This window comes from Tamandua tetradactyla, chromosome 19, assembly GCF_023851605.1.
Source record: "Tamandua tetradactyla isolate mTamTet1 chromosome 19, mTamTet1.pri, whole genome shotgun sequence".
NCBI classification, from domain to species: domain Eukaryota; kingdom Metazoa; phylum Chordata; class Mammalia; order Pilosa; family Myrmecophagidae; genus Tamandua; species Tamandua tetradactyla.
The window spans coordinates 25882449-25910432 of NC_135345.1; the positions used below are offsets into that span (position 1 = coordinate 25882449).

The 27984-nt window shown below is 47.2% G+C and overlaps 1 protein-coding gene across 2 annotated transcripts; it reads left to right on the forward strand.

Moving 5' to 3' along the window:
* The first annotated feature begins 103 nt into the window (after nucleotides 1–103).
* Nucleotides 104–27984, forward strand: SLC34A2 (solute carrier family 34 member 2). 2 transcript variants are annotated; one of them, XM_077136534.1, is made up of 13 exons: nucleotides 104–335; nucleotides 9580–9691; nucleotides 9784–9918; nucleotides 13096–13224; nucleotides 14675–14818; nucleotides 16116–16227; nucleotides 18433–18628; nucleotides 19420–19515; nucleotides 20350–20470; nucleotides 22121–22288; nucleotides 23706–23822; nucleotides 23916–24040; nucleotides 24918–27978. In XM_077136534.1, exons 2-13 carry the CDS (start codon nucleotides 9583–9585, stop codon nucleotides 25533–25535), a joined length of 2070 nt encoding a protein of 689 aa, XP_076992649.1. In that variant the 5' UTR covers nucleotides 104–335; nucleotides 9580–9582; the 3' UTR covers nucleotides 25536–27978. The 2 variants fall into 2 exon arrangements, with proteins under 2 accessions (XP_076992649.1, XP_076992650.1); XM_077136535.1 differs by lacking the exons at nucleotides 104–335; nucleotides 9580–9691; nucleotides 9784–9918 and adding an exon at nucleotides 11921–12565 and having other exon boundaries at nucleotides 24918–27984.

The window sequence follows — 27984 nt, forward strand, 5'->3', positions numbered from 1 at the left end:
AGGGCGCGCGCCAGCAGGGGGCCAGGGCGCGCGGGGCGCCGACGGGGCGCGCAGGGACGTTCGCTGCCGTTCGGCGGCGGCGGGGGACCGTGCGCGGCTTCTCTCCGCGGTCCCGGCCGCCTGCCCGGCCTCAGCGCAGCGGGCGAGGTCCCGATGGGCTTGTCACGCCGGCAGGTAGGCAGTTCCCCGGCGGCGGCGGGCCGTCCTGGAATGTGCGAGGGACGTGATGACAGCAGCTGCCGGCCCCTTTGCGCAACACCTTGGCTATATATACCCGGGGCGCCGCGCTCTACCTGGGTGCCTCCTTCAGCCCTTTACCTGCGTAGGGAGCGCTGGTGAGTACCGCCGCCGCCGGGGCAAGGGGGCCTCCTTCTCTTTAAACTGCCTTAAGTGACTCAAATTCTTTTAGATAGCTCCTTCGATGAAGACCTCAAGGAACCTGACTTTGAACAGCAGAAGAGAAAATAAAAAACCTTTCCAAGTTTTTCAAATTTTCTTTTTCTTCTTCATGTTACTGCTGTTGCTGAGATTATTACTTCTGTTACTGCACTATTACTGCAAGTACTGCTTGTAGTAATAGTGCTAGTAATCAGCCACGCTTGGGGATTCTAGAATTACAGATGGTTTGAGAATCATGGTTTGGGGAAGGAGGATGGTGTAATGGAATTGGGAAGAGGGGGAGCTTTCTTTTTGGCTGGGTCATAAAGGCAGATAGATCCCAGGGTCCCAGCAAGCCCCCCAGCCTAAGCTTTCCTGTCTTTACAAGAAGAGGAAAGGGGCCATCTTTCCAGGGTCGACCCCACCACCCCAGGATGGCTTCCAGAGCCATGATGCTTGTTTGCGGTTATTTACCTGAGCTCACTGTGAGGGACAGTCTGGCTTTTTGCTATTCTCATGTGCCATGGGTATGGCTTTCCGCTATCTTGGGAGAAAAAGAGTGGCCAAGGGAAATGGGAAGCGGCTTGCAGGGAAAGGTGCCCGGTGTGGTCGGATTGGGTGGGTGGGTGCCTACTCAGGCCGGAGATAGGGAGAAAGGTTTATATGGAATTAACTCATCCTACAGACTACCAGGACAGATCCCTGTCAGGAATAGCTGGCGCTGAGTTGAGAGTTTGAAGCTCTTGTTTTCCTGGGTAAAGGGGGGCAGCTTTCCTCCAGCTTGTTAAGCTTGTGGCGGCAGCCTGTGGAGTGCCTTTCTCCGAAGCCCCCTCCCTTCCTGTACAGACTCACCAAGAGTTTTCTGTGTCCGCAGGGCTTGCTCCAGGCCTCCTTTTTCTTCTCTTTTCTGCTTTTCCTTTTCCCTGTGACACACTCTTGAACCTGTTCTGTGAGGGGTGTACCTGGAAGAGTTCTGCCTACTAGTAGCAGTCATTGTTTCCTGGTGCCAGCCAACCAGCTGATAATGATCTTGTCTCTATTTTTGTAACTTTGGGAACTGGCAGCAAGACTGGCATGCTTTGTAAAAAGGTTTGGATGCTAAACAAATTGTCCCCCCACGCCCACCCTGAAAATCACTCAACTATCTCATTGAAACAGTTCCCCCTTGATATGAGAACAGGGTCTAGGTGATTGCAGAAGTGATAAGAAATGCAAAAAGAGGGTTGCAAAAAAATTATAAGATGTTTTGAATGTTCACATTTACAAATTAACCCTTTAGCCCCATAATATGATAACAAATAACTGATAGTTGCAGGCTAAGGCAGGGTTGATTATTTAAATGTAAATGCTATGAGCGTTCGGCAAAGGGGCCCAAGTTCAAGGTGATATGATAAATGTCTTTTTAAATATCCTATTAGTGCCTCTCATCAGAAGTCTAAACTAAGCCATTCTTCAGTGATGTCCAGGTCAATTGTTTCCTCGTGTGCTCTGCTTATAGCATCCCCGCTCCCATGATCCCTGTGTACATGGGGATTATTTTTCCTTGTGATAGTTAAAGGAAGCTGAAGAAAAGTAGCCATAACCCTCTTGGGAATTTTGAAGTCTTTCAAAGCACAGGAAAGCGTTTCTTGAGTTTACAAATGGCATGGCCCTTGGAGTCAGACCACCTGGGTTTGAACGACCTCTGAGGGCGTAGTAGCTGTGTGACTTGAAGCAATCAACGTTTCTTGTCTCATTTTCCTCCTGTAAAATGGGGACAATGTTGGTTCTCCCTCACAAAGTACTTAGGGGATTAAATCAGTTAATCTGCGTAAAGGGCTTAGATCAGTACCTGGCACAAAATAAGTGTGCAATTAACTTTTATTGGCTGGCCGCTATATGCCAGGCACTGTGTTGGGGACACAGTGTTCGACCTCCCTGCCCTTGTGGAGGCCAGCTCCTGGGTCTGGATCTCCCTGCAGGCCCACTGGCCCCCATACTGCCACCACCTCGCCCCTCTTCTCTCCCACCATGCCATTGCCAGCACAGGCTGCCCCAGGCCAGGTCCTGGTTGGAGAGGCTCAAACAATGTTGCTTGAGCAGCCAGCAGCTTAGGTACAGGAGCCAAGAACTTTCCTCTCTTTGGCCTGCCAGAGAGAATGAGTGCCGAGTTCCTCTCGGCATTGGGTACTCAGGTGGCTGTAGGAAGTTGGAGGTCAGCAGCACAGCCAGCTCGATTGTCGGGACCGTTGGTAGGAAGCAAGGGCACAGATGGATGAGTGATCCCTCTGAAACCTGGAGGCCTCATGAGAGCCACCAACCTCTTTCCTGGGCAGGCATTGAAGACACAGGTATTATTACCAAATTGCCAAGAAAATTGTGTGTGTCTTTCCTTAACTTTTCTCTGCTACTGGGCAGGCAGCAAGCTGGAGTGTGGCCTTGGGAAGGGCGAGGAAAGGGAATAGCAGGACAACAGCTGGGCTGGGGGTCTGGGAAGGGAGAAAGCCTTTGGAGAGTTCAAAGGCTCCAGGGACCCCTTGTCGGTATTCAGAGCCCCCTTCCTGGGAAAGGCAGGTCCAGTTCAGGCCTGTGTCTGCCACATCCCTGGAAAGGATGACCTCAGAATTGCGCTACATCCTCTGTCCGGCCCATTTGGTACTGCCTCCCCTGCTCAACAGCCCGTCATTATGGCATTCCTGGCTGACATTTCTAGTCATCTGAATGAGCAGGCAGGGCTGAGTCCTGCAGACACACCAGCCCAGCCTGCTTTCTCCTCAACACCCTAAACCCTCACTGAGCCTGAACTTGAAGCCCCTGAGCACTCTGGTACTTTGAAAGGGGTTAGGATTCCTCTTCTTTCTGTCTTAGCTCCAGCAATCCTGTGTTCAAATCCTGATTCCACCCCTAGTTAGGTGTGGGATTTGAATTGAGTTTCTTATGCTTTGGTTTCTTTACCTGTAAACTGGATAGAAGAACCCCTTCCTTGTTATGAGAATTAACGAGGTCACAAAAACTGTATAGGGCACTCCCCTGTCATAAAGCAAACATTAGCTCCTTTCTCTCAGGTGCTTTGTGTTCATGTGTTGCAAAGATATTTACCTAGGGACTGGCACTAAGGCAAAACTTCATAGCGTTCATGATGCAGTTCATTCATTTCACAAAGTTCTGATGTTTACTTTGTGCCAGGCACAGTGCTAAAGGCTTCACCTATGCACATTAATTAATCCTCCCAACAGTTCTGAGGGAGACCAGGTTGTCCCCATTTTTGAGATTATGAAACTGGCAGCTCAGAGAGGTTTAGCATTTCATCTCAGGGGCACACAGTGCATCTGCAGAGCTGGCCCTGGTCTACTCTCACTTAGTGCCATGTGCTAGCTCTAGGATATCAGCAAAAGTGGCAACCCCTGAGGCTGGGAGGATCCCCTGAATGGTGCCATGTCATGGGGCTGACCCTGGGGAGTTGGCTCCCAGGTCCTGCCCTACCCAGGCCTGTACAGAGAGCTGGGGCTTTCCTGGCCAGAAGGGCTAGTGAATGGAGCCTGTGCACCCATGCCAAGGGGCAGCTGCCAGTGTCTTCTCTCCTTCCTGCTTCTGAGTTTCCAGGTACCCTACCTTTCTCTTGCTTTCCACCTCCCAGGAGGAGCAACTCAAGCTTGGGGGTGGAGAGGGTGAGGAGGGGCAGACCACAGTTTCAAAGAGCCCTGGGCTGTTCAGTCGGTTGACTGTCTCGGCTACCTGTTGCATGAGGGCTGCTGCCGGGGCATGTGGTATTCTGTCTCTTCAAGGTCTTGCACTCGAGAAATAATGGTGGAGTCAATGAATGTATGAGAAAATCGACTGCTAAGTGAGGGGAAATAACTGTTTCATTGAGGAAGTGTTAGTCAAGAGGAAACAGGATTGTGAAAAATGATGGCACTTCGAAGAGGGAAATCAAGGCTTTTAGGAAGGAGGAGCACACAGTTGATAGAAATTTCCCTTGTTTTTCTAGTGATGCTGACCAATATTAAGTGAATAAGTGTTAGTGGATGAAGCCAGCACGGACCTCAGAGGAAGTATTCCTGACATTTTGGCATGTTGGGTCCTTTGCCAGTGCATCCTATTCATTTCTGAACAGTTTGATGCAAGGGGTATCTGAATTCTCTTAGCTCTAAGGCTTTTGCTCCTTATAAAACATTGGACCATAATAGCATCTGCTTTTGTATCCACTAGAGAGTTGCTTGTTCCTTGAAATTATTTTGATAGAAATCAGGAAGACAAGATTTAATTTAGGCAAATAATCCTTCTTAAGCTTTCCATACTGTACCGAGAAGAGTTTCCCAAGTGGGGCTGCTGCAATGTCCAGGTTGCACGTCCTCACGACAATTGCTCCATCCAACATATATTGGTCAACCCTACTTGCATCTGATGATTAGGGAAGCCACCTATCAGTAAGATTGAGCCTTGAGCTGTTTACACATCACAATGAACATGAAATCCAGTGCATTTCTTCAGTGAACCCCACGGGTTGATTCCTCCATTAAAAAAGTATCTACTACATACAGTGTACTAGACACTGTAAGAAAACACATAACAGATGTCACTGTAAGGGATATGAAAACCATCATACAGTTAATGAAGATTATAAGAAAAGAGCTGGTAAAAGATCACAGTATTTTTCAAATTTTCCCATCAAAGTGCTCCCAAGAGCAGAAGAGCCTGTCTATGGGCCTCTGGACATCTGTGGGTAGCTCAAAATGGCATATGGCAAGCACCAAAAAGTTTGTTCTGTTAACTTTTTTAATTCATATAAAGTTTGCACTCTATACTATAATATATTCATGCTATTTTTGAAGATAAATGGTAATCACATGAGGGTTATCTTGTGCCAGCATTCCGAGAACTTTCAAAACATAACACGTTTCTCCTCACCACAATCCTTTGCAGGTATTGTTATTATTCTTATTTTACATTTAGGGAAACTGAGGTACAGAGAGTCCAAGGAGCTAGCCCAGGGTCATGCAACAAATGGCAGGGCTTGGATTTGAATCTGGCATTTGGGGCCTACAGTCCAGTCTCTCAGATCTCTAGACCAGTGATTGGCAATATCTGCAGCCATTTTTGGTTGTCACAACCAGGAGGGGGGATTGTGCTCTTGGCCTTTAGTGAGGCAGAGACCATGTGTGTGGCTCAACATCCTACAATGCTCAGGACAACCACACCCTCCTCCACCCCAGCAAAGAATTATCTGGTCCCAAATGCCAAGGTTGAGAAGCCCTGCTCCAGATCAGCTTCCTCCACATAAATATCATATCCCAAACATACAGTTAAATATTTAACACTCCCTCTAAATAAAAATCAATGCTCCAGGAAGAGTTCTGTTTATGTCATAGCTTGATACCCCCTTCCCCCGCCTTCACCCTCTTTCCCCCAGCAGGGTCCCAGTGCCTCCTGGATGGAGGCACCCACCTCTTTGGCAGGTCAACCTGACCTGCGTAAAACTGTCACTCACCTACTGGAGGACTTTGAAAGAGTTGCTAATCTCTTTGGGCTCATTTGCATAACAATTGAATGAGATAATCAAATTCCATCAAGTCCCTCTTTGGTGCTCATCAAATGGGGAGCTCAATGAAAGATAACACCCAAGTATGTGAGTGCAGATGAGTCATCCATGTAGCACATACTGGGGACAGGGAGAAAGGCAAGACCAGAGAAAACCAGAGAATTCAGACCGATGAGTGAGGATTGGGCTGAGCACAAAAGGGTGGACAGAAAGAAGAGAGGAAGGCCTTTTATGGGGGGACTTTCTGAGCAAGAGCTGATGACAACTCTTAGGGGGAGTGCTCAGGGCCCCAGTTTTAGGCCAGTGTGACCTTCGGAGAGGAGTTATGTGGAGAGCAGTGAGTGGGTTATGCAGCTGGGGAGTCAGTTCATATCCACATGGATGCAGCTGTGTTAGGAAAATTCATCCCCAAAGAGACACTGGGGCCCAAACCTGTTAAACAGGCTGCTGTGTTGGGATGGTCTGGGCAGGAGGTGCTGAGGCCTAGGCTAGGGACATGGTGAGAGGAACGAGACAGCTAGACCCGTGAGATGTTCCCAGGTAGAAGCAGCAGGTCCTGGTGCCTGGATGGATTTGGGGGCAGTCTGAGTTGAAGCTTCTAGGAGAATGATGGCAGAAACCACAAGGTCAAGAGAGTTTCAGGTCAGGGAGCATCTGGGATGTGGAGGAAATGATGAGTTGGGTTTAGATTAGGTTGAATTTGAGTTATCTGCTGGTGCAAATGACCCATGAGCATTGGAGACAGGGGGCCTAGAGGTTGGAGTGCAGGCAAAGGGTTAGAGACCTTTTGTACAGATACCTGTGTGGTATTGGTGTATCTGCCTCCAGGCCCAGGTCTTGGGATCCTCCCTTCTCTCTCCACAATTCTAAGTACAGTAGGTGAGTCACTCACTGACCTCCTTCATCAGAATGTTGAAGCATCTTCATTTGCCTAGTATTGGGCCTTTAATCAGGAACATCTCATTTTTAGGCTATTAACACCTGACTCATTCATTCCTGCTGCACGATTATTCACGAATTTCTACACATCACACACCGGGATGGGTCTTTATGTGCTCCAGGTCAGGTACTAATTGCGAGGCAAGCATAGACTCTGAAGTCAGAGAAACTGTCAAATCTTGGTTGTGGCCTGGAGCCAAGCTACTTAGCCTCTCATCTATAAAATGGGAATAATACTTCCTCACAGAGTTACTGGGAGTAGTGTCATGGGGCCAGTCCATTTAAGAGATGGCTCTTCTAAGCACTTTACAAAAATGGACTCTTTTTAAGCTTCCTACCAAGGAGGTAGGCACTATTGTAAAGCCCATTTCACAGATGAGAAATCGAGGCACAGAGAGCTCAGGTGACTTGCCCAATGTGCCAGGGTCAGAGCTGCAGTTTGAGCTGGCTCGGGGGTCTGGTTCTGAACCTCTGTGCTGTGAAGTGCCAAGCATAGTGCCTGATTAAAATTGAGAGTTTCAAAATGTTTTCTCCCCCCAAGACATCCCTGCTAAGGATCCCTGTATTAGTAGAGTCAGAGAGGTAAAGATGCTTTAGTTACTGTCACAAAAAAGCACACTGTACCAACCCTTTGGTCTTTTCTAACCTCTGTACCTCAAGCCCAGTGCAGTTCACCCAGCATGATGGCCTTGTGCTGTGGCTGGAGTTTACCCAGCTCCACCCCAATTCCCCTGTACTGGCCCCAAGTTTCTAGCACACCCCAGAACAAGCCCCATCCAGCAGGCCTTGAGAACAAGCAGGCATCACCCCACATTTGACTGTCAGCCATAGAAAGGCTGTTTATTGAGACAGGGAAGATTCAAACCTTTGCGATGGGCATAGCAATTCTAGGAGGCAGGAGGCAGGGCATTAGAAAACTGCCTTGCCCTTGACACTGGAGGTTCACAGAGGGCACCCCAACCCAAGAGCTTCTGTGGGACAAGACTCTGGATTCAAACTGACTCGGGGTTCAAGGGCTTTGGTAGCATGAGCTGATTCTTTCACCTGTCTGTGCCTGACTTGCTTCAAATGGGGAGAGTAACAGCACCTCCCTCCATGGGTGGCTGCGAGGCTGTGTAAAGTGCTCAGTAAGACTTGGCCTATTGAGAGTCAACTCTCAATAATTATCGGCTCTCTGGACAGGAAAGTCAGCATTGTACTCACTCAGGAAGCATGACACTCTCATTCAGCAAATATTATTGAGGCCCATTTTGTGCCAGGCACTGCTGGATGCTTATTAAGCTGAAATGAGAGAACGTGGAAGCCAGTGACTGCAGGATGTCTCCTGTGATCACGGAAGTATGTTCCACGTGCCCCAGTTGCATGGAGAAAGTTAGAAAGGGCTTCCTCTGGCCAGCTAAGAAACTTTCTGCAAGCCCCTCGTAATGGGACAGCACAGAATCAGCTGGTTTACTTCTAGCTTTACTGATATAAGCAATGAAGCCCATATGGTTTTTTTTTTTGGGGGGGGGGTTGGGGTTGGGGGTTGGGCTGCATCTTTTTAAAGAATTTGGAAAATACAGATAGAAATAAAAATCACCCACCATCCCATCAGCCGCTCTGAACTCCATTGACTGTATCTTGGATTTTGTTAAGTTGGTCACCTTGTGGATAGGACTAAATAAATTCCTTTCTATTAACAATTTATCTAAAGTATTTTCCTGTGTTTTTACTGATTCTTTATAACCTTTTTAATGGTGTGCTATGTTACAGTATGAATTTACCATAGTTTATACCATAACTTCCCTAGAAATTTTCAGCTTTGTAAATGACAGTGCAGTGCACAGCTTTTTGAAAAACAAATCATGGTCTGCATCTCATTGATTCAGCCAACAAATATTTAGTGGGCATCAGAGCTCCAGGCTCTGAGGGAGCACAACAGAGCCCCAGAACAGAGCTTTCATTTTGGGAGGCAGATAACAGACCAATTTAAGTCCTAACTAATTGGCAATTGAAACTCTACTGTTTTCATTTGTGTATCTTTTTTTTTTTTTTTTTTTTGCATAGGCAGGCACCAGGAATCGAATCTGGGTCTCTGGCATGGCAGGCCAGAACTCTGCCTGCTGAGCCACCATAGCCTGCCCTCATTTGTATATCTTTGATTGCTGATTTTTTTTTTCATTTTGTCAGTAAGTAGTTCAGCTATGAATACTTCCTCTTCTGTGAATTGTCCCCGTCCTCTTGGGCAGCATTGTTTAATGTGTTTCAAATGACAAGAGCTTCAAGGAATGGATTGCCAGGTGTGTCGAGAGCTATGTTTCCTCTCCAGTTAACTAAGAAAGACTTTGTGGAGAGAATGGGTTATGAGGAAGTATCTACAGAAAGTTAGATAGAATGTGATTGTGACAAAGGTCATTAATCCAAGCAGCATGGCATGGTGATAATTGCTAATATTTATTGGATGTCTGCCCTGGACCAGGCTTTTTCCCGGCATCCTGATTCATGTCATAACAGCCCTGCAAGATTTGAGGCTAGCGTGGAAGCATGCGGGAAGAAGCGCTTTGATTTTGTGAGAGCCTGTTTGAGAGGTTGAGGGTGGGATACAGAGAAGATCCCAACTTAGAGCATGTAAACATGATATGCCCCCACTCCTTCTTCTCCCCCAAACCAGTAGTTCTCCCTGTCACAGCAGCTGGACTTTGATCTTCTCAGGATTTGCTGCCTTTCACTGGCTGCTGCTTTAAGCTCTGTTTTCCCATCCATAGACCATGGCGCCTTGGCCTGAGTTGGAGAATGCCCAGCCAGACTCCAGTAAATACATCGAAGGGACCACAGGTCAGCAGTCCACGTCTGCAAAAGGTGAAGAGACCACCAAGAGTAAGTGTGGCTCATTCTGCTCCTGATTGCCTCTCAAGAATGCCAGGAGACTCAGTCTAATTCCTAATGGCTTTTGTTGCTTGTCTGGGCAGATGCCTCAGGGTCCCCTGTAACCAAGATTGAACTTCTGCCATCTTACTCCACCTTGGGCCTGATAGAAGAACCTGCAGAAGTGGAAGATCCCTGGGATCTGCCTGAGCTGCAGGACACAGGGATCAAGTGGTCAGGTAAAAAAGAGGCCAGTGCATGGCAGCTGGAAAGGGATTGCTTGTTGAAAAGTGACTAGCACTCCAATGTAATGATTCTAAGTGTCATCTCCTTTGGGTCGCTCTCCTTCCCCTTCTCATGCTCTCATGCCCTTAGAACAAGGGTCCCAGCCTGGGATGTTGCCTTGAAGTCTCTGAGGTTTGGAATTGAAACACTATATGATGATTGGGGGGTGCTTTGTTGTTTCTTTCACACATCCAACAAAGGTGCCAGGCACTGGGATTATAACCAACCCAGAGACCACCTTGCTCTTTATTCACTGCATGCCAACAGTGTTCTGGATACCATTAGATATGCTGTGGGTACAGCAATGAACAGATGAGGTCCCTATTCTCAGAGAGCTACTTGGCAAAGTGCCTCCACCTATGCTTAAGGATCAGGGAAGGCTTCTTGGAAAAGGGTGTGTAGGATAAGCCAGGTGAAGAGGTCAGTGTGTGTGTAAGATGAGGTGAGAGAGAGTTCAGAGCATTTAAGGCACTGAAAGGCACTGACAGACCAAGATGGGGGGAGGGAGGGATGAAGGTGGGACTGGAGGGGGTGGGAGGGAGAAGCGGGGAAAGACAATGGCCCCAGCTGCTGAACAACTTCTGTGTGCCATTCAAAGATCTAAACTCTTAATCTTAGACCCAACCGCAGTATGTCTGGGGTGTAGAGAGGCAGAGCAAGCTTCCCAAGCCACACCAACAAGTGCTAGGACTGTGATGTGAGCATGGACGGTCTTGGCTCTTGGCCACTGTCATAAAGGTGAAGCCAGGGCTAAGGACAGGAACCATTCTTCTCAGAGGCTCTTCTCACCTATATTAAGGATTTTGTACTTTCTCCTGAGGGCACAGAGAAGCCACTGCAAGGGTTTTTAGGATGAAAACAGTGATCAGAGTGGCATTTTTGAAAGATGACTCAGGCTGCTAAAGCTCTGGGGGTGACCCAGGAGAGAGGAAGGGCCATGACCAAGACCATGGAAGAGGTGTGGATGAATGGATGAGGAGGCGAGAGCATGGAAAATTGCCTCCTAAGAGCCTGGTGGAGTTATTCTCTGAGGAAAGAAGTAAGTGGGTGTTGGCTGGGGGCAGAAGGACTCTGGGGGAATATTGGTAATGAAGTCCCCAAGGGGCATCCAGCACATGATCTGAGCTAACTTACCCCACCATACAATGAAGACCAGCCAAGGCTTAGAAGAAAGTGAACACCTGACCTGGAGGACAGTTTCTTATTGGGCCTCTTTCAAGGTCCTTGAAGCAAACTTGTCTGGATCCAATTCTAGCTTACTGGTCCAGTGTAGAAAACAGGAAGTCACAGGGAGGCAGACTGGGACATAGAATAAGAACAAACTTTCTAACAGTTAAAACATGTAATAGTGAAACAGGCTGCTGCCTCAGTGGGTGATAAGATTCTTGTCTTAAGAACCTGGTTGGCCAGCTCTGAGGGCTTACACCAAAGCATCAAAAGACCCTTCCGAGTCTAAACTGTTTGCCTTTAATGGAAACTAGAAAGCGTGTTTAGACCTAATGACTAGATTTGTGAGTCAAGACTGGGTTTAAATCCCAGGTCCTCCTTTTAATGTCTAAGGGGCCCGAGGTAAATGACAGTGACTGAGCTTGTTTCCGCATCTCCAAAGGATAGCAGTAGTATCCACCTCATGGGACAGTTGTAGAGATTCAATGAGAGAAAGTTTGTTAAATCCTTATGTGTGGTGAATGGAAGTTGTTCACTCAAAATTCATCAAGTCCCAGCTATCTTCTGAGATATTCCAAGCACTAAGATAGCTATGATGAAATGGGCAAGTCCCTGCTTTCATGGAGATCACATCAGAGATTGCTGTGAAGAAAATCAAAATAGGGTAATGCAAATGGAGATCACTAGTATTTAGGGACAATGAAGGTCTCTCTGAGGGGCTGACATTGGGTAGAGACCTGTGATGAAGAAGAGGACGAAAGAGTGGTTTAATGGGAATGGTTGGTACAAGAACCTTGAGGTCTGATGGGAAGGTAAGTTTGGTATGTCTTTTGGAACATCAAGAAGGCTGGAGGGTGCTCCAGCTGGTGTGAGCACCAGGAGATGAAGAGGGAGGTGGCAGGAGCAGATCCCATTCATATTATCCTTTTCTCATCACCTCCCAAGGCAGAGAGGGTCGCAGATATTGAGGGGGCAGAGGTGATCCAGATGTTGGGCTGAATAGCAGGAGATGTGTCCAGAAGCTGCAGGGCTATGTCTTTCTGGTGGTTGAGCTGAGCTGTGAGGTCGCTGGTTCCTGTTGTTGTTGTCATAGACATCAGGCCCCAGGGACATTGCTACCACATACTCAGGCCCTGCAAGGCATATGAGCTTGCACCTGGCTGGGGCACCTGTGCAGGTATCCAGAGAAGATGTAGTTAGACATGTGAATGTAGAGCCAGATGAGCCAGGGTGAAAACAAATGCTGTGCTTTTTTTTCTGGGTGCAGATCAGATGGAGTTGGGAGGGAGGGGAGCTAGGAATGGGAGGAGTTCATCCCTCATTTTCCGTGCTCTTAATCAGAGAGAGGCGGGTGTGAAAATAAGACAGCTCCTCAGACAGAGCCTAGAGGAAGAAGATGGGGTGAACATTAAAGGAGCAAGAAGTGAGGAAGAGGTGATGAGAACCAACATAGGGCTTTAAAATGAGTGGAGGAAACAGCATTCAATGATGGAGCATCCCAGGGATAGATGAGGGCCAGAGGCCCTCCACAAATTGAGGCTGTGTTGGCTACTGTGAAGCTACATTATAGAAAATCCCTTGCGCTGTTCTTAAGATGCTTGGAAGGGCCATTATCTCTGACCCAGCACTTAGCCGGTGTCAAGTGCTCTCATCCACCTCATTCAGTAGCTCTGTAGTTCAGCCAAGTACAGAGGCTGGTTTGCTTCATCCGTGCCCCAGACCAGGCTGAACACTTTGTCCCAAATGCAAATCCTTTAGAGGCACTTCATCTGGGTGGATCAGGCGATGACTGCTCTGAAAACAGCAGCCACCCATGACACATCCTGAGACCTTCCTAGACACAAGAGCTTATAGCCCTGCCTGATCAGCTCTGACTAGGAGGGGAGGGGAGTGAGTTCTGAGCTCACTGCCAAATGTCTCACTATTTCAGACACTGAAAACCTGCCCCCCCCCCTTTTTTCCAGAAAGAGACACCAAAGGGAAGATTCTAAGTGTCTTGCAAGGGATTGGGAAATTCATCCTCCTTCTGGGATTTCTCTACTTGTTTGTGTGCTCCTTGGATGTCCTCAGCAGTGCCTTCCAGCTGGTTGGAGGTATGGTGGAAAGGTTATTTAAAAATAACCCCCTATTTAAAAGGGTCGGAGGCCTGGGGGTAAGGAATAAATGTTAATATTGAACCTGGCTCAACTCAGCTAGCCCTCTCCAGCTGCAGGATCCTGGGGTGTTTTAGGATAGGAAGCCACCTCAGAGATCATCTTACGAAGTCTATGCCCCCATTTTAAAGAAGAGACTGAGGCCTCCAAAAAGGCTGCAGCTGGCCGAGGTGGCATAGGCCAGAAACCAGGGCTGGAGCCATCTCCAAGCTGGTGTGACTCCCAGGCCCCAACAGCCCCATCTGTGTCTTTGTCCGCAAAACTTAGGCAGGAAACTGTGGCATCCCTGCTGACTTTGAGCCTCACCACCCATGGGTGTTCCTTAGAGTGTTCCCTTGGGTTATAGAAATTATGAAATTCATACTGGACCTTTGTGGAGGGATGGTCAGGAGTTCCCTTGCCTGGGGGGAACCCAGAGGATAAAATCCCTGGGTGCTGGTTACCTTGCTGACCCTAATGGGGGTCAATAGTAATGTGCCAGCACTTTGAGCCCACCAGGTGCGGGCACTTTCAAGGGCCTTGTCTTAAGCATTCCTTCCCAAAGCCCTCCCCATTTGCAGAGGAGAGGACCAAGGCTCAGAGAGGCCAGCAGCTATTCCAGAGGTGCACAGACTATGATCAGCATAGCAGGATTCAAATGCTATGCAGGTGATGCTAAAGACCGTGGTTTCCTGTGCTCATTCAGAGCCCATCTTCAGGACCTCTGAGAACTAAAGGGAGCAAGGGAGGGGAGGACATCATTTCCGTCTATGACAGCATCAGTGAAGGTCTTGTCACAGATTTCAGGGAAGCCACCCTCCCTCTCTGGGCCTTGTTCCTCCTTATAAAGTAAGAGGAATAGACTTGTTGGGCTCAGAGGCATCTTAAAGTTCTCAGATATTTATTACAGATGTAGGTTGTGGGTAAGGATGGATAGGGGAGAATGAGAAGACCTGCTCCTGGAAGATGAGTTCTGAGTTGGGATTACACCCCAGAAACACAGAAGAGAAACCAAGGAATCAAGAGGCTCCCTGGCCTCTACCAGGCCAAATAAACAGATGATGCCAAGTTAATACTCATAGAAAGCTAGAGAAGAGCTTGCTGCAGAGGGAGTTCAAGTCCGCTGGTTGGAAGGAAGGAGGGATGGAGGGTAAAGGAACAAGAGGAATAGTGGGGATGGCGGTGTGCCAGGAACTGGGTCAGAGAATTTTGTGAGGGACAGCCCACACACTTCGTCTGCTGCAGCAACAGAGGGCATAATGGAGAAGAAGCATGAGGAAGCAAGAGGCCATAAGTTCCAGGCATAGCTCAGGCTGGAGTCCCAAACCCCATGGCCAAGTCAGCCTTGAGCAGAGACTTCTGTGTATTCAGTGCTCAACCTAATCAATCGCCATGGCTTTGCTTTTTTCAGGAAAGGTGGCTGGGCAGTTCTTCAGTGACAATTCTATAATGTCCAACCCTGTGGCAGGGCTGGTGATTGGGGTGTTGGTGACCGTCCTGGTTCAAAGTTCCAGCACATCCACATCCATCATTGTCAGCATGGTGTCCTCCTCACGTGAGTTCAGAAATCCACAAGTTCAGACTCATCCCAAGCATTTTCTGGTCCATTTGAGGAGCCAGGAATTGACTTTATACCCTGGTCTTGTCAACTTTATCTTCCTATCTTCTCCAGCTACAGTGTTTTCCACTCTTGAGCCCAGGCAGCTTTCTGTTTCATTGGTTTCGATAGCTGAGTCATAGCCTCTGCTCAGGGCTCAGCTCTGAATTCTCTAGACCAGTAGCTGCTAGCTAGCATGCAACTACTTAATTTTGTTTACCTTTTTATTAATTTATATTTAAAATACCAAATTCAGTTCCTTAGCTGCACTGGTTACATTTCAAGTATTTATACGTGGTTTGCAGCTACCATGTTGGACTATGCAGACATATAAAGTTCTGTGGGACAGCACTACGCTTGGTGCTGGGAATAAGCCATTGCATCACTTCACAAACCCACTTTGGAATTACTGAGCCTGGAAAGATGGCATTGCACACTTGCACCTGATATTTGCTCCAAAAAGTTGGGATAACCCCCTCTCAGGTAGACCAGTGTGCACTGATTGATTTTCATTAACCTTGAATTCTTTGAGCTTGGCTGAGTCTTCTAAGGCTGGAGTTGAATCACACCCACAATTCCTATTTTTTTTTAAAAATCTTTGGCCAAGTTTCTAGTTGAAGGTGATTGTCTTGATAATCTAAGCAAAACCAGGATTATGCCCAAAATTAACTAGTGAAGTTTTCTGGGCCAAAATAGAAAAAGGCATTACTTCCACAGAAAATTGTGCTAACATACTAATTTTGTTAGTAAAAGAAATTATACTGCTAGGAATTTGTCAGAATATACATATAGACAAGTGTATGGGGTCTAGCATGGAAATGATGCCTCCTTAATGTGGGCCTTTCTGCCAGACACAAGCCACTCCATCATATAGGCTTCCCCTGGAATGTAGTCCTTAAGAACTGGCTGTTTCCTGGCCTCCTTTAAGCAGGCTTTACATCTGTAATAGAGATTAAGGGCTACTTAAAGGAGAGGAGAAATTCTGAAAGGTATTGTAAATGTGAATTGTGAAAGGGGTTCACAGAAATGCTACAGGGGATCTTTGAATTCTCCAAAATTATGGGCAAGATTTGTGTACGTGTGTGTGTGTGTGTGCACATGTGCCCCGTGTACAAATTTGTATGGTAAGCCACCTCAACTTTTCTTCTCATTCCCAGCAAGGTGCATGACCCTTAAGTAGGTTAAGTGCTGCTGCTTTCAGGCACATGGCTGGGCTACCTTCCTCACCTTGCTAACCTTCTTTCTCACCCTCCAGTGTTGACTGTGCGGGCTGCCGTTCCCATTATCATGGGAGCTAACATCGGGACCTCAATCACCAACACCATCGTGGCACTTGTGCAGGCAGGAGATAGAAATGAGTTCAGAAGGTAGGAGGTTCAGAACCAGACTTTGTTCAACCATACTGCTGTGCCATGTTATCACCACAGTAACTTTCTTTTATCAGCTGATGAGATCTTGCTTGTTCCTGCTGGAGCTCCTAGAGGCAGCTACAGTGGACATAACCGCTGGAGGCTGGGCTAAAGGGCTTACCAGCTAAACTCTCTGGGCCCAGCTTCCTGGTTTGCAGAGCAGGGACAGTAAGAGGGTCCAGTACCACAGTGAATGCCAAGGCTAAGCAAGGGGCCTGGCATATACTCAGAGCTCTACAGATACCAGCTCTAGCTATAAGCTTACCTGCCACATGGTGTAGTTAAAACAAGGTCAGTCAGGGTCAGCTTGACTGTCCTGCTTAGTCATAATTATACATTTCTACAGCTACTCTTCAGAGCTGGGCCAACTCAGCTCAGGCCACTTTTTTCTTTGTTCATTTGCATGCCTCTTAAAGGCAATGTGTAGATTTTGTGGCTGCTGAAGATCTGAAAATGGGGTGGTTTGAACATAGGCAGAGGGAACCTTTTTCTCCCAAAAAATGTCTATGTGAAAATTAAGCACATTTTCTAGCCTCTCCTAACTGTTGATGGGCTTTACCAACACTTTTTAAAACATATGTGAAGAGCATTGAGTAGGGCAGGCTGAAGATATTTACAGCTGTGAAACTCTAAAGAACCAATAAAAAACACAGTTCCAGGCTCACCTATGCGATGCTATTCCCATGTGGGTCAGGAGGGTGGCAGATAAATAGGCTGGTTGGGGAGACCAGACATCGTCCCCAGTCCCTGGGGGAATGGGCAAAGCCAGTGCATGTCTTCAGGGTCACTTATCTTCCCTGAGCCATGGCTCACCTATTCGGGTCCCTGTTGGATTGTCCTGACGACCCAAACAATAACCTTACACATTTAATCTAATTTGATTCCCAAGAAACAGGGAAGCCATTCCTATAACCCATTTTATGGATGTGGAAACTGAGGTTCAAACAGGTTAAGTCACTTTTATGAAGGGCCTAGCTGGGATTCAATCCACATATTCCAGATTCTGGGTCCTTTCCACTGTTGTACTAAGTTTTACCTTGAGGTAGTGTATGCCTATGAAATATATGACCTAGCAAGGTGCCTAGCTCATAGAAATAAAATTAGCATAGCTGGCCCCGTTTGAGACTAATTATAGATTTTGATAACCAAAAAATTCCTTTGGGAATGTGTTTTTGTTTCCAGTGTTTTGGATTATTTTCCTTGGATAGATTCCTAGAACAATATTATCATATCAAACATGTATATGGCTCTTAAAGCATTTTGCATAACTACCAACAAATATTTGCCTCACTTACTATAATAACAGTATATGAAAGTATCTGCGTTAAATCACCCACTCCAGCAATTACTTTTTTTATTAATTAAAGAAAAAAAAGAAATTAACACAACATTTAGAAATCATTCCATTCTACATATGCAATCAGTAATTCTTAACATCATCATATAGATGCATGACCATCATTTCTTAGTACATTTGCATCGTCCAGCAATTACTTTTTAAAAGTTATTTTTAAAAAATCTTTCCTAATGGATGTGATAGGTGAAAATGTGCACATGCAATTCCTGTTCTTACTAGTGAAGTTTAGCATTTATTTTTCCACATGTTCATTAGCTTCTATCTGTTCATGGCCTTTGTCAGTTTGTCCATTTGGTTTTGGGTGTTTTTTTGACGTGCCGATGTTTTTGAAAGGAAAAACTTTTTCCTGGAGAAAAATAATCTAGAGCAGTTTCTTAATTAGGACTTTGATAGGATAAAATTGGGGGTGATCTGTGAACCTTCTCAAATGACAAGTGGAGCATGTAAGAACCTTCTTTCCTGTGGAGACAGTTCATGTGCTCTGTCAGATTCTCCAAAGTAATCATGATCCTAAAAAAAAGTCCAGCATTCACGTGGTAGAGGGTTTCACTAGTTATCTCTGTCCTAATGGGAAGCTGTTTCCATTCATCTGCCTGATGCACAAGTGATCACAGTGCGGTTCTTCCAAACCATGGTTATTAGATGACCCCTTTGGAATTGTGAGACTGGAAATGAGCTTGTGCACTTATATGCACAAATAAGGGACACCTAGCAGGTGGCGCTGGATGCGAGTAATGGCCTGTATAGGCTCCTGCCTGCTGGCTTGTTGACTGATCTGGCTGTTGGCTCTGGTTCCTCTCCTGTAGGGCCTTTGCGGGTGCCACGGTCCACGATTTCTTCAACTGGCTTTCTGTGTTCGTGCTCTTGCCCCTGGAGGCTGCCACCCATTACCTGGAGATCCTCACCAACCTCTTGGTGGAGACCTTCCACATCAAAAATGGAGAAGATGCCCCAGAGCTTCTGAAAGTCATCACGGACCCTTTCACGAAGCTCATTGTCCAGGTAAACTGGCTTTCATCTGAGGGAGAAAGGCACTGACTATCTCCACCCATAATTCCCACATTTCCACCAACTGAGCAGAGATGGTGGAGGAGGACAAGTGGGTCTATAAACACTGCCTTTGGCTGCCTCTGAAGCAGGCCACGGAAGGTGGGGCTTTAGGGACTCCTGGTGACTCATCGGCTTTTCTTCTCTTCTGGCCTTCAACACGTGTCATCTTTATTTGGGTGATGAGGGGGCACTTCTTAAGAGACTCAAGGACCTCCCATTGAACACCTGGGGCTACTTTGCTTGGTACCATGAAGTTTCTGCATCTGTCCTCAATACCACTGACAATAAACTTAGAGGAAAATTGCCATGTATTATTGTCTGTACTCCTGGCCAAAGGGGAAGAATACGGCCTACCCTTTGCTATTGGGGCCCATCTCGTGGCTCTACTCACTAAGGTCTACCCACAGTGTTGACATGAAAGAAACCTTTGTGGATATTGCGTTCCGGAGAAGAGGCCAGCTTGAACCTTGTACTTTCACTCTTATTTTCTGTTTTTCTCACATTCGGTCAGCCAGCAAATACCTGCTCTGTGCTTCCTAGATACCAGTTATTTTGTTCACACAATCAGCCATTTAGTTTTCAAGTTCCTTCTGACTTCTAGGTCCTGGAATCACATACTAAATGAGTCCCGATTCACCCCTGCAGAAGCTCACAATCTAGCTCATGGCCTCACAGCCCACCTAACACCAGCCTCCAATGCTCCCTTCCCAAGTGCTGACCCTTCTGTCTCTTGCCTTTTTTAGCTGGATAAAAAGGTTATCAACCAAATTGCGCTGAAGGATGAAGCAGCCCAAAACAAGAGTCTCGTCAAGATTTGGTGCCACACGGTTACCAATGTGGTAAGCGTCTAAGAATAGTACTGGGCGGGTGAATTCACCCTTGTGTCATTTCAGCCTCAAGGTGGGAAGATAAAGGGTCAAAGTGGGGATAAAAACTTTTGACTCAGTGGAGAAACAAGCCCTTGAATGCTGGATTAGCTTACACAGTAGGACACGCAGATTCCCTTTCACCCCATCCCACACCACACCACCTTGTTCCTGACTTGTGATTGCGTCTCTGTGTCTGATAGAGGAGGCTGATTTTTGGCTGTCTCTCTATTCTCATTTATGGAGGGACCCATGGAAGCATTGCGTTGTTACACTACACAGGTGCTGGCAACAGGAGGCACCTCTCACTTGCTGGTCCAGAAGTTCCCTCCAGGGCACCCAAGTCATTTTCCTCTGGAGGCTCATGGCTTTCCTGTCCTCCGGCAGGATGACAACTTATCCAGCCTGCTTAGCAGTAGGGTTGTAGCTCATCCTTGCTAGTAGAATGTATATGTGTGCTGTCATTTTTGGGGGGATGCTAAACCCTCTGGGCTAAAAGAAATACACAAACTAAATGCTTTAAAAGTGTAAGGTCTGCTTTTGTCTGTCCCCAATTATACCAAGAGTTTTTCCAGTAAAGAAGGGGCAGCAGCAACAGAGTCCTGAATATTTTACAAAGGCTAAATAATCCTTACATTTATCATATTTGGCACCTTAAAAAAACTAACAAAACCTCAAAGTATAAGATTACACTTGAGTCGCTGCACGAGCCGATGTGTGATGTCCCCCAGCCCCCACCATTGCCTGCTGCTCCCTACCCAAATCAAATGCTGTGGGTGATAAGCATTTCTCATGTTTGCTGTCCAGACTGAGATGAATGTCACCGTCCCCTCGGCCAACAACTGCACCTCCCCTTCCCTCTGCTGGACGGATGGTGTTCAGTACTGGACCCTTAAGAATGTGACCTGGCAGGAGAACATCGGCAAATGTGAGTGGAGCCCAGCTGGTCGGCAGCCTGGGAGGGCCTGTAGGGTGCTGATGGGTGTTCCTTGTCTGTGTGGAGCCCCAGGAAGTGAGAAAGGAGGAAGGAAGGAAGGGACGGTGAGATTTCATCGAGCACCTGGCCTGTACCGGGCGTTGAGCTGCATGTGTTGACAGCAGAAGCTTTGGAATTTTGGTGATCTGCTCAGAGTCCCACAATAAGGGGCAGAGTGGGCCTTGAAGCCCAGCTCCTCTGGCAGCTCCAAAGCTCCTGCTGTCTACTCCATACTGCTCTGAAAAACTGTTCAAACTACCGGTTACATCCTGATTGTTTTCCTAAATTTGTACCCATTTATAATATCCCTGTTCCCCCCTCCCAGGCCCAAATTACAGTTCCCAGAAGTATACATAATACTCCAGGAGCGATTTATGCCATGGAGTCAAGTGAGCTTATTACCTCCTACCTTCTAAGTATTATATATCTATCAATATAACCACATTTGCTAGAAAGGCTGTAGGATAATTCTGTGGAATGAGGGATTTCACATTTAGCAGTACCCCCTCCTCTGACTTGCCCATCCTATTCCATCTTGCTTCTCAAACACTTTGTTGTAAATATCCTCCATACCGTGAGTAAAGGAAGAGCATGGGGTTTAGTGGTAGAACTGGGCTTGAGGCCTGGATCTGCCCCTGGCTAGCTGTGTGACTGTAAGAACCACATTTCATCTCCCAGCCTCATGAGGAAACTGCTACATAAACTGATTCATGCCTAAAAGAAATAGTTACAGACTGAGTAGGTTTGAATTCCAGCTTTACCACTTCCTGGTTATATAATCCTGGTCAACTTTTGAAGCTCTGTGGGCCCAGGTGTCCTACTGTAAAATGGCAATAATTAAAATTCCACTTTTTTGAGTTTTCATGAAGCATAGATTAGGTAGATGTTCAATTCAAAATAAGCACAATTGCTATTATGATTGTTTTATTACATTTATTTTAGATAGTAGCTTAGCATGCTAATAAAGTGAGGTGCTCAAATCACTTCATTAGGATTGATCTGCAGTAATGACCCTGCCTTAAATCTCATGCCCTCCAGATAGACATTTTGTTTCTTTCCGTTCTTGTCCAGAAAGTTTGGAGAAGAGGGAGACAGAGAATGGCAACTATTCCTTTAGAGAATGATTCGGGGACTTGGTATTAGTAATGAAAATATAGGCTTGGCTTAAATGAGGTAGGAGTGTCTCTAATTGAACCCAGGTGTAAGTAGTCCAGAGTTGGCCTGGCGGCCTTGTGGTAAATCCTGGGCACAATGCTCCTTCCACGTTGAAGCTCTGCCCAGCTAGGGTGTTGGCTTTATCTGTGTGGTCCAGGAAGGCTGGGTACCACACCCATATCCCATGGGGAGGGGAATATGGGAAGGGATGGTTCAGCCCTTCTCTCCATGGGCACTGCCCAGACGTGTGTACTACAACCCCTGCAATCCCACAGAGGAGCCACATTTAGCTGCAAGGGAGGCTGGTAAATGGGCTTTTCCTTCTGGGTTGCCAGATGCCCAGAGTTTATGACTGAGAGATAAGGTTGCAGACTAACCCCAAAGAGAAATCTGTGTCCTGGGTTGGTTCCATGCCCTCCTGACATAGGGCTTCTGTGGTCTCTGCAGGTCAGCACATCTTTGTGAATGCCAACCTCCCGGATCTGGTCGTTGGAATCATCCTGCTGGCATTCTCCCTACTTGTCCTGTGTGGCTGCCTGTACATGATCGTCAAGCTCTTGAACTCTGTGCTCCGGGGACAAGTCGCAATGGTCATCAAGAAGACCCTCAATACTGGTAGGCACCTGGGCTGTCCTCACAAAATGGGTAGATTAAAGCAACAGAAACGTATTGTCTCAGAGTTCTGGAGGTCAGAAGTCCTAAATCGCAGAGTCAGCAGGGCCATGTTACCTCTGAAACCTGTAGGAGAGAATTCTTCCTTGCCTCTTCCAAAGTGCTGGTCTTTGCTGGCTGTCTTTGGCATTCTTTGACTACAGTGCTTCAGGCTCTGTTTCTGCCATAACGTGGATTTCTCCTCTCTCTCCCCCGCCCCCAAAAAATCTCTTTTCCCCTTCTAAGGACCTACCCTCCTCCAGTATGACCTCAGTTTAACTTAATTACATCTGCATTGACCCTATTTCCAAATAAGGTCACTTTTCCCAGGTACCAGGGATTTAGGACTTGAACATATTTTGGGGGGTGGAGGGCACAGTTCAACCCATAACAGCACCCCACCCCCTTCCAAAAAAAGAGCTTTCCAAAAGATTGCATTGCTATGGCCTCTGCAAAGAGCTTCTCCCTTGGATTTAATAAACTCCAGAAGTCAAGATGTCATTCTCCATCAATATCTCCCTTGGTGCTCGGCTATGGGCCTGGGAAACAAGTGCAAGGTTCCATTCCATGTTGTCAGTGTCTTGAGAAGGAGCCAACTCAACTCTGGTTGAGTTGCACGTTCCTTCCTGGCAGGTTTTCCAAATGTCTCAGACTTTACTGGGTCCATCAGGAATTCTTAGGAAAAGGGTAACAGATGTTCATCCTCATCCCCACTTCCCTTCTACTTTTGGGGAGAAAATGATGTTCTGGATAAATACATGAGTATCTTGACACAGTCAGGGAGACTTCTCTGGCCAGAGGGAGCTCCCACTGAACATAGCGTTCTAGCCAATGAAAGCTTGTGAAGTCTTTGACAGTGCCACCCAATGAAATCTCAGTGAACCAGGGCCAAGAAAATCTGCCTCTTGGGGTGGCCATGAATGTGAACCAAGCTACTTTGGGTGCTTGCTGGGTGTGCTGGAGCTGGTGCTGTGCTGGTGGTGCTGAGGGTTGGACTTGCGGGGTTGTCCCAAGCTGCAGCCTTTTCTTCCTGCTCCTTTCAGTAGAAACAAAGGTGGGGAAAAGAAAGCTGGAAAGGGAGATCAAAGAAGTGGGTGGGATGTAAAGGTCTGGGTGTCCCAAGTTGTGGGAGGTTTATTTGGGTGGGTTCAGCATTTCTAATCTCTGCTCTCCAGCCAGAGAATCTGTGTTTTTGTCCTCACCCACATGCAGGGAGAAAGACAGGGGAACATGAAACTTTTGCCAATCTAAGTGAAGCTTGGTGTAGGATGAAGAGCCTTTGTTCCCCCTACCCTCTACCTCCTTTGGAGGTACCAGTGAACCCCCCAGCCCGTACCTTCCCTGAAGTGATTGGGAAAGACCTTCTTCTTCTCTCTTCCAGACTTACCCTTTCCCTTTGGCTGGGCCACCGGCTACCTGGCCATCCTTGTGGGGGCAGGCATGACCTTCATCGTGCAGAGCAGCTCTGTGTTCACATCTGCCTTGACCCCGCTGATTGGTGAGTTTCTTGCTTCCTCGTCTTCTCCTTGTGACCACCATTGCTTTCCTGTCACTATCTGGGGCTGATGCTCTGCCCTTTGATTATTCCCAGGCCTTGGTGTGATAAGCATCGAGAGGGCGTACCCACTCACACTGGGCTCCAACATCGGCACCACCACCACTGCCATCTTGGCCGCCTTAGCCAGCCCAGGCAGCACTTTAAAGAGCTCCCTCCAGGTCAGAACCCTCTGTGAGGGGTGGGGGTTCTGGGGGATGGGATCAAACTCTCTGTAGTCTTGCAAATGGATGGTTTCCAACAAGAACCAGGCTTGTATCCTCCAGAAGCCAGAACTAAGATGTCAAGGAGAAGCCACAGGAGCTCCCTAAAAGAATACTCAAAGCTCTCTGCAACTTGGAGAGGTAGCAAGACTCCTAACACTCGGCAGTGGTTTAAACAAAGGCTGGGGGCCACAGGATGGAGAGAGTATTTGGGTGGCACAGATGCTGCTGCCCATCTCCTTGTCCCCTTCCTAGAGACTTCCTGGAGTAGCCGGGGAAGCTGCCTATGGCCTGGACCTGCCATTACAAGAAGTGTCAGGGGACTTGCCTTGCCTGAAACAAACTAAGTGATTTGCACATTTAGGGAGTGGAATCCTGACCTTCCCCCCCATTTACTTACGGTGTGACCCTTGGCAAAATGCAACTTACCTGGTCCAGGGACCCGTTTGGAGGTTGTAAGTTTCTGGAAAGTTACCTAGTGTATAGTAGCCACATTTTTAAAAAGTAAAAAAAGAAACAGGGAAACTAATGTATGTATTCTGTTTCACCCAATAGATCAAAAGACACTAGCATGGCAACATATAATCAAAAACTTTGTAAAAATTGAACTCTTTTAAATTATTTTGTGAACGAAGTCTCTGAAATCCGATACAGTTTTTGTGCTAGTGGCCCCTGTGAGTTTGGACTAGATACATTTCAAGTGTTCAGGGGCTACCTCGGGCATCTTCAGCAGCCTTCAGGTGCTGCTGGGCATCTGCGGAGTGGTCCCTCCCACGCCCCCCCTTCTGTGGGCGCCCAGGCATGCACACTCACATGTCCACCCTCTGTGTTACAGATTGCCCTGTGCCACTTCTTCTTCAACATCTCGGGCATCCTCCTTTGGTACCCCATCCCATTCACGCGCCTGCCTATCCGCCTGGCCAAGGGGTTGGGCAACATCACAGCCAAGTACCGCTGGTTTGCCGTCTTCTACCTCATCTTCTTCTTCTTCCTGGTCCCACTGGCCGTGTTTGGCCTCTCACTGGCCGGCTGGCCTGTGCTGGTGGGTGTGGGGGTGCCCATCATCTTCCTGCTCCTCCTGGTGGTGCTCCTGAGAATCCTGCAGTCCCGCTGCCCACGCGTCCTGCCCAGGAAGCTCCAGAACTGGAACTTCCTGCCCTCGTGGATGCACTCGCTGAAGCCCTGGGACAGTGTCATCTCCCTGCTCACCAGCTGCTGCCAGACGCGCTGCTGCTGCTGCTGCCGCGTGTGCTGCACACTGTGCGGCTGTCCCAGTTGCTGCCGCTGCAGCAAGTGCTGCGAGGACCTGGAGGAAGTGCAGGAGCCCTTTAAGGACATCCCCATCAAGGTCCCCGAGGCCTACGATAACATGGCCATGAGCACAGAGACTCAGGATGGGGCCAAGTCTCAAGCCAATACCCTGGGTACAAAGTCCACCTCCACAGCCTTTTAGAGGGCTGCTCAGAGTGGGTAGGAGGCCGGGACCCCAGTCCTACTGCTTTAGCTTCCCTCCTGATCCTGCATGCCTTATAATACCTCGTGAGGATCCTTCACCCATGAGAAGTGGCGCTAACGTCAGCGCTAACTCGTGATCCCCCTGCTGCCTTGGTCCTCCGATCCCAGGACGGCGCGGGACATCATGGAGAGAATATTCAACAGTTAGACAGTGATCATGCCCTCTCTTGTACACAGGCTGGGTTGGGCGATAAGAACTGGTTTCAGACTCAAACCATCCTCCTCAGAAGGAAAAGACCCCAGTGAGGAACTTATAGAAGGTTCTCAAAGGTGCACATGTAAATATTCTGTGTATTCAGACACATATGCTTTCTTTTATTGTGATAAAGCTCAAACTTATCTGTCAAGGACTGGCCTCAATCAGGACAGGGTCAGCTACTCCCAGACACCCTTGTCCCAAACCAGCCCAGAGCCTGGACATAGTGTAATTGTAGCTCATAAATACTTAGAGGAGACTGCACTTTGGGTCTTTCCCACTTCCCAGTGCTTGTCCCCAAATCCCTCCTCCCCTGGGCAGATGGAGCTGCTCCAGGCAGCTCACGTGCTAGTCTCAGCACCCAAACACTGACTTTCTTTCATTATTACCTGACAAAAGTGAGGCAACTAAGACTCTGGTGGAACTAGAAACTTTTCAGAGTGGGAACATAGGTCTAAGCCACACAAAAAAAGTGCAGGACGTGCTTTGTCTCCCATCCCTGGTGCTCCAGGCTACTTAAAAGAGCCCGGGTGTCCTGTTCCCAAGTTGGGCTGATGAAGAATAAGGGCTAGTGAATGGTTAGTATTTGGGGGAGATGATTTATATACTCAAAGCACCTTAATTTGGCTAATTGAAAAGCCAAGTTGACAGGTATTAAAACCAAGTACTGTTCTCTTAGTAGGCAAAAATTAGGCCTTTCTTTCCATATCTGAGTATAGAATGGTTCTGCATTTCTGCCTTATTCTCACTCTCTGTGCACTGAAAGGTGACTTTCCAGTCCAGCTTTTAGTGGTCAGCTTCCATCCCTCTATCCATCCATCTGTCCATCCATAAATGTATATATCATAATCTAAGCTAGAACATCTTACCAAACTTTTCTCCACTTCCTCATAAATGAACTCTGATTTCCTGCCCTCTCTGCACATGCACGAAGCCCTGAACTCTTCTCAAATGATGGCTATTTCTGTGGTCATCAGGTAGCAGTGAGGCCCATGAGTCAGTGGGCCCAAAGGTGCCTTCTCTGTGTCTTCTAGAGCCCCCTGTTGTATTCTTCCTTCCATGTCTCCAGACCTCCAGCAATCCCAGTTCTCACCTGTGAGTGAACTTCAACTGTCTGGGAAAGGGGAATTTTTGCAGCTGTGTGCCAAGACCCAGTCCTCCATCCTAGCTTATCTCCCGTCTTAACCAAATGGAACCTTCCCCTGTGTAGATAGCAGAGCCATTTATATACTTTCTATATTTATAGTCATGCACCTGTACAGCATTTTTCATAACTTATATGGTAAGTAACCAGTATGATTTGTCTTAAAACGAGTCCTTTCATTTGGAAATGGGGTGATGTTCTTCTATGAAATGTAAGAAAAGCAAAGAAGAAAAAAGACCACGTTTGTATATTTTGTGATATTTTAAACAGGCCTCAGTAGCCATGCCCCTACCAGGCACTCTGTAAATATGTAAGTTGAACACAACACTGGCAGAGGCTGTGGCCCTCTTTGCACTCTGATGATTTATTTTTAATGGAATCTCTGTACTTATGTTGATTGTTTTTTTTTACTGGTTATGGGGAGGGAGAAAGAAGAAAATAAAAATCAGACCCAAAAACAGTGTGTTGCTTTCAGTTACTTGGAAGCAGGCCTCTTGGATCAATATCCTAAAAATGTGAGACTTCTTTCTTCACCTACCATCACCAGCCCCCAGGCACCACCAGGACCAGCTCTGTAATTTGTGGGGGACTGTAGTTTGCCAGGGTGGCTGTACCAAAGTACTAGCAATTAGTTGTCTTAACAGTAGGTTAGATGTCCAAAATCAAGGTGTTGGCAGGCCTGTGCTTTCACGGAAGTCTAGCATTCTGATGGTGGCTTGCCAATAATCCCTAACTCCATCTCTGCCTCTGTCACATGGCCTCTCCATCACTCTCCCCATCTGTCTCCTAGCTTCTTGAGTCTTGTCATATTGGATTAAGGCCCATCCTGGTCTAGTTTTGCATCATCTTAACTGATAACAGCTTCAAAGTGCCCATTTCCAAATAAATTCACATGCATAGATCTGGGGGGTAGAAAAAGAACATGTCCCTTGTTCCATAACAGGCCCCTTGTTCAGAAAAACAGGGAAAATGTCATTATAGGTATAAAAAATAAAGCCTCTTCCTTCTTCCATGGTCCCTCTCCTGACATGTCATGGTTTTCTTTAT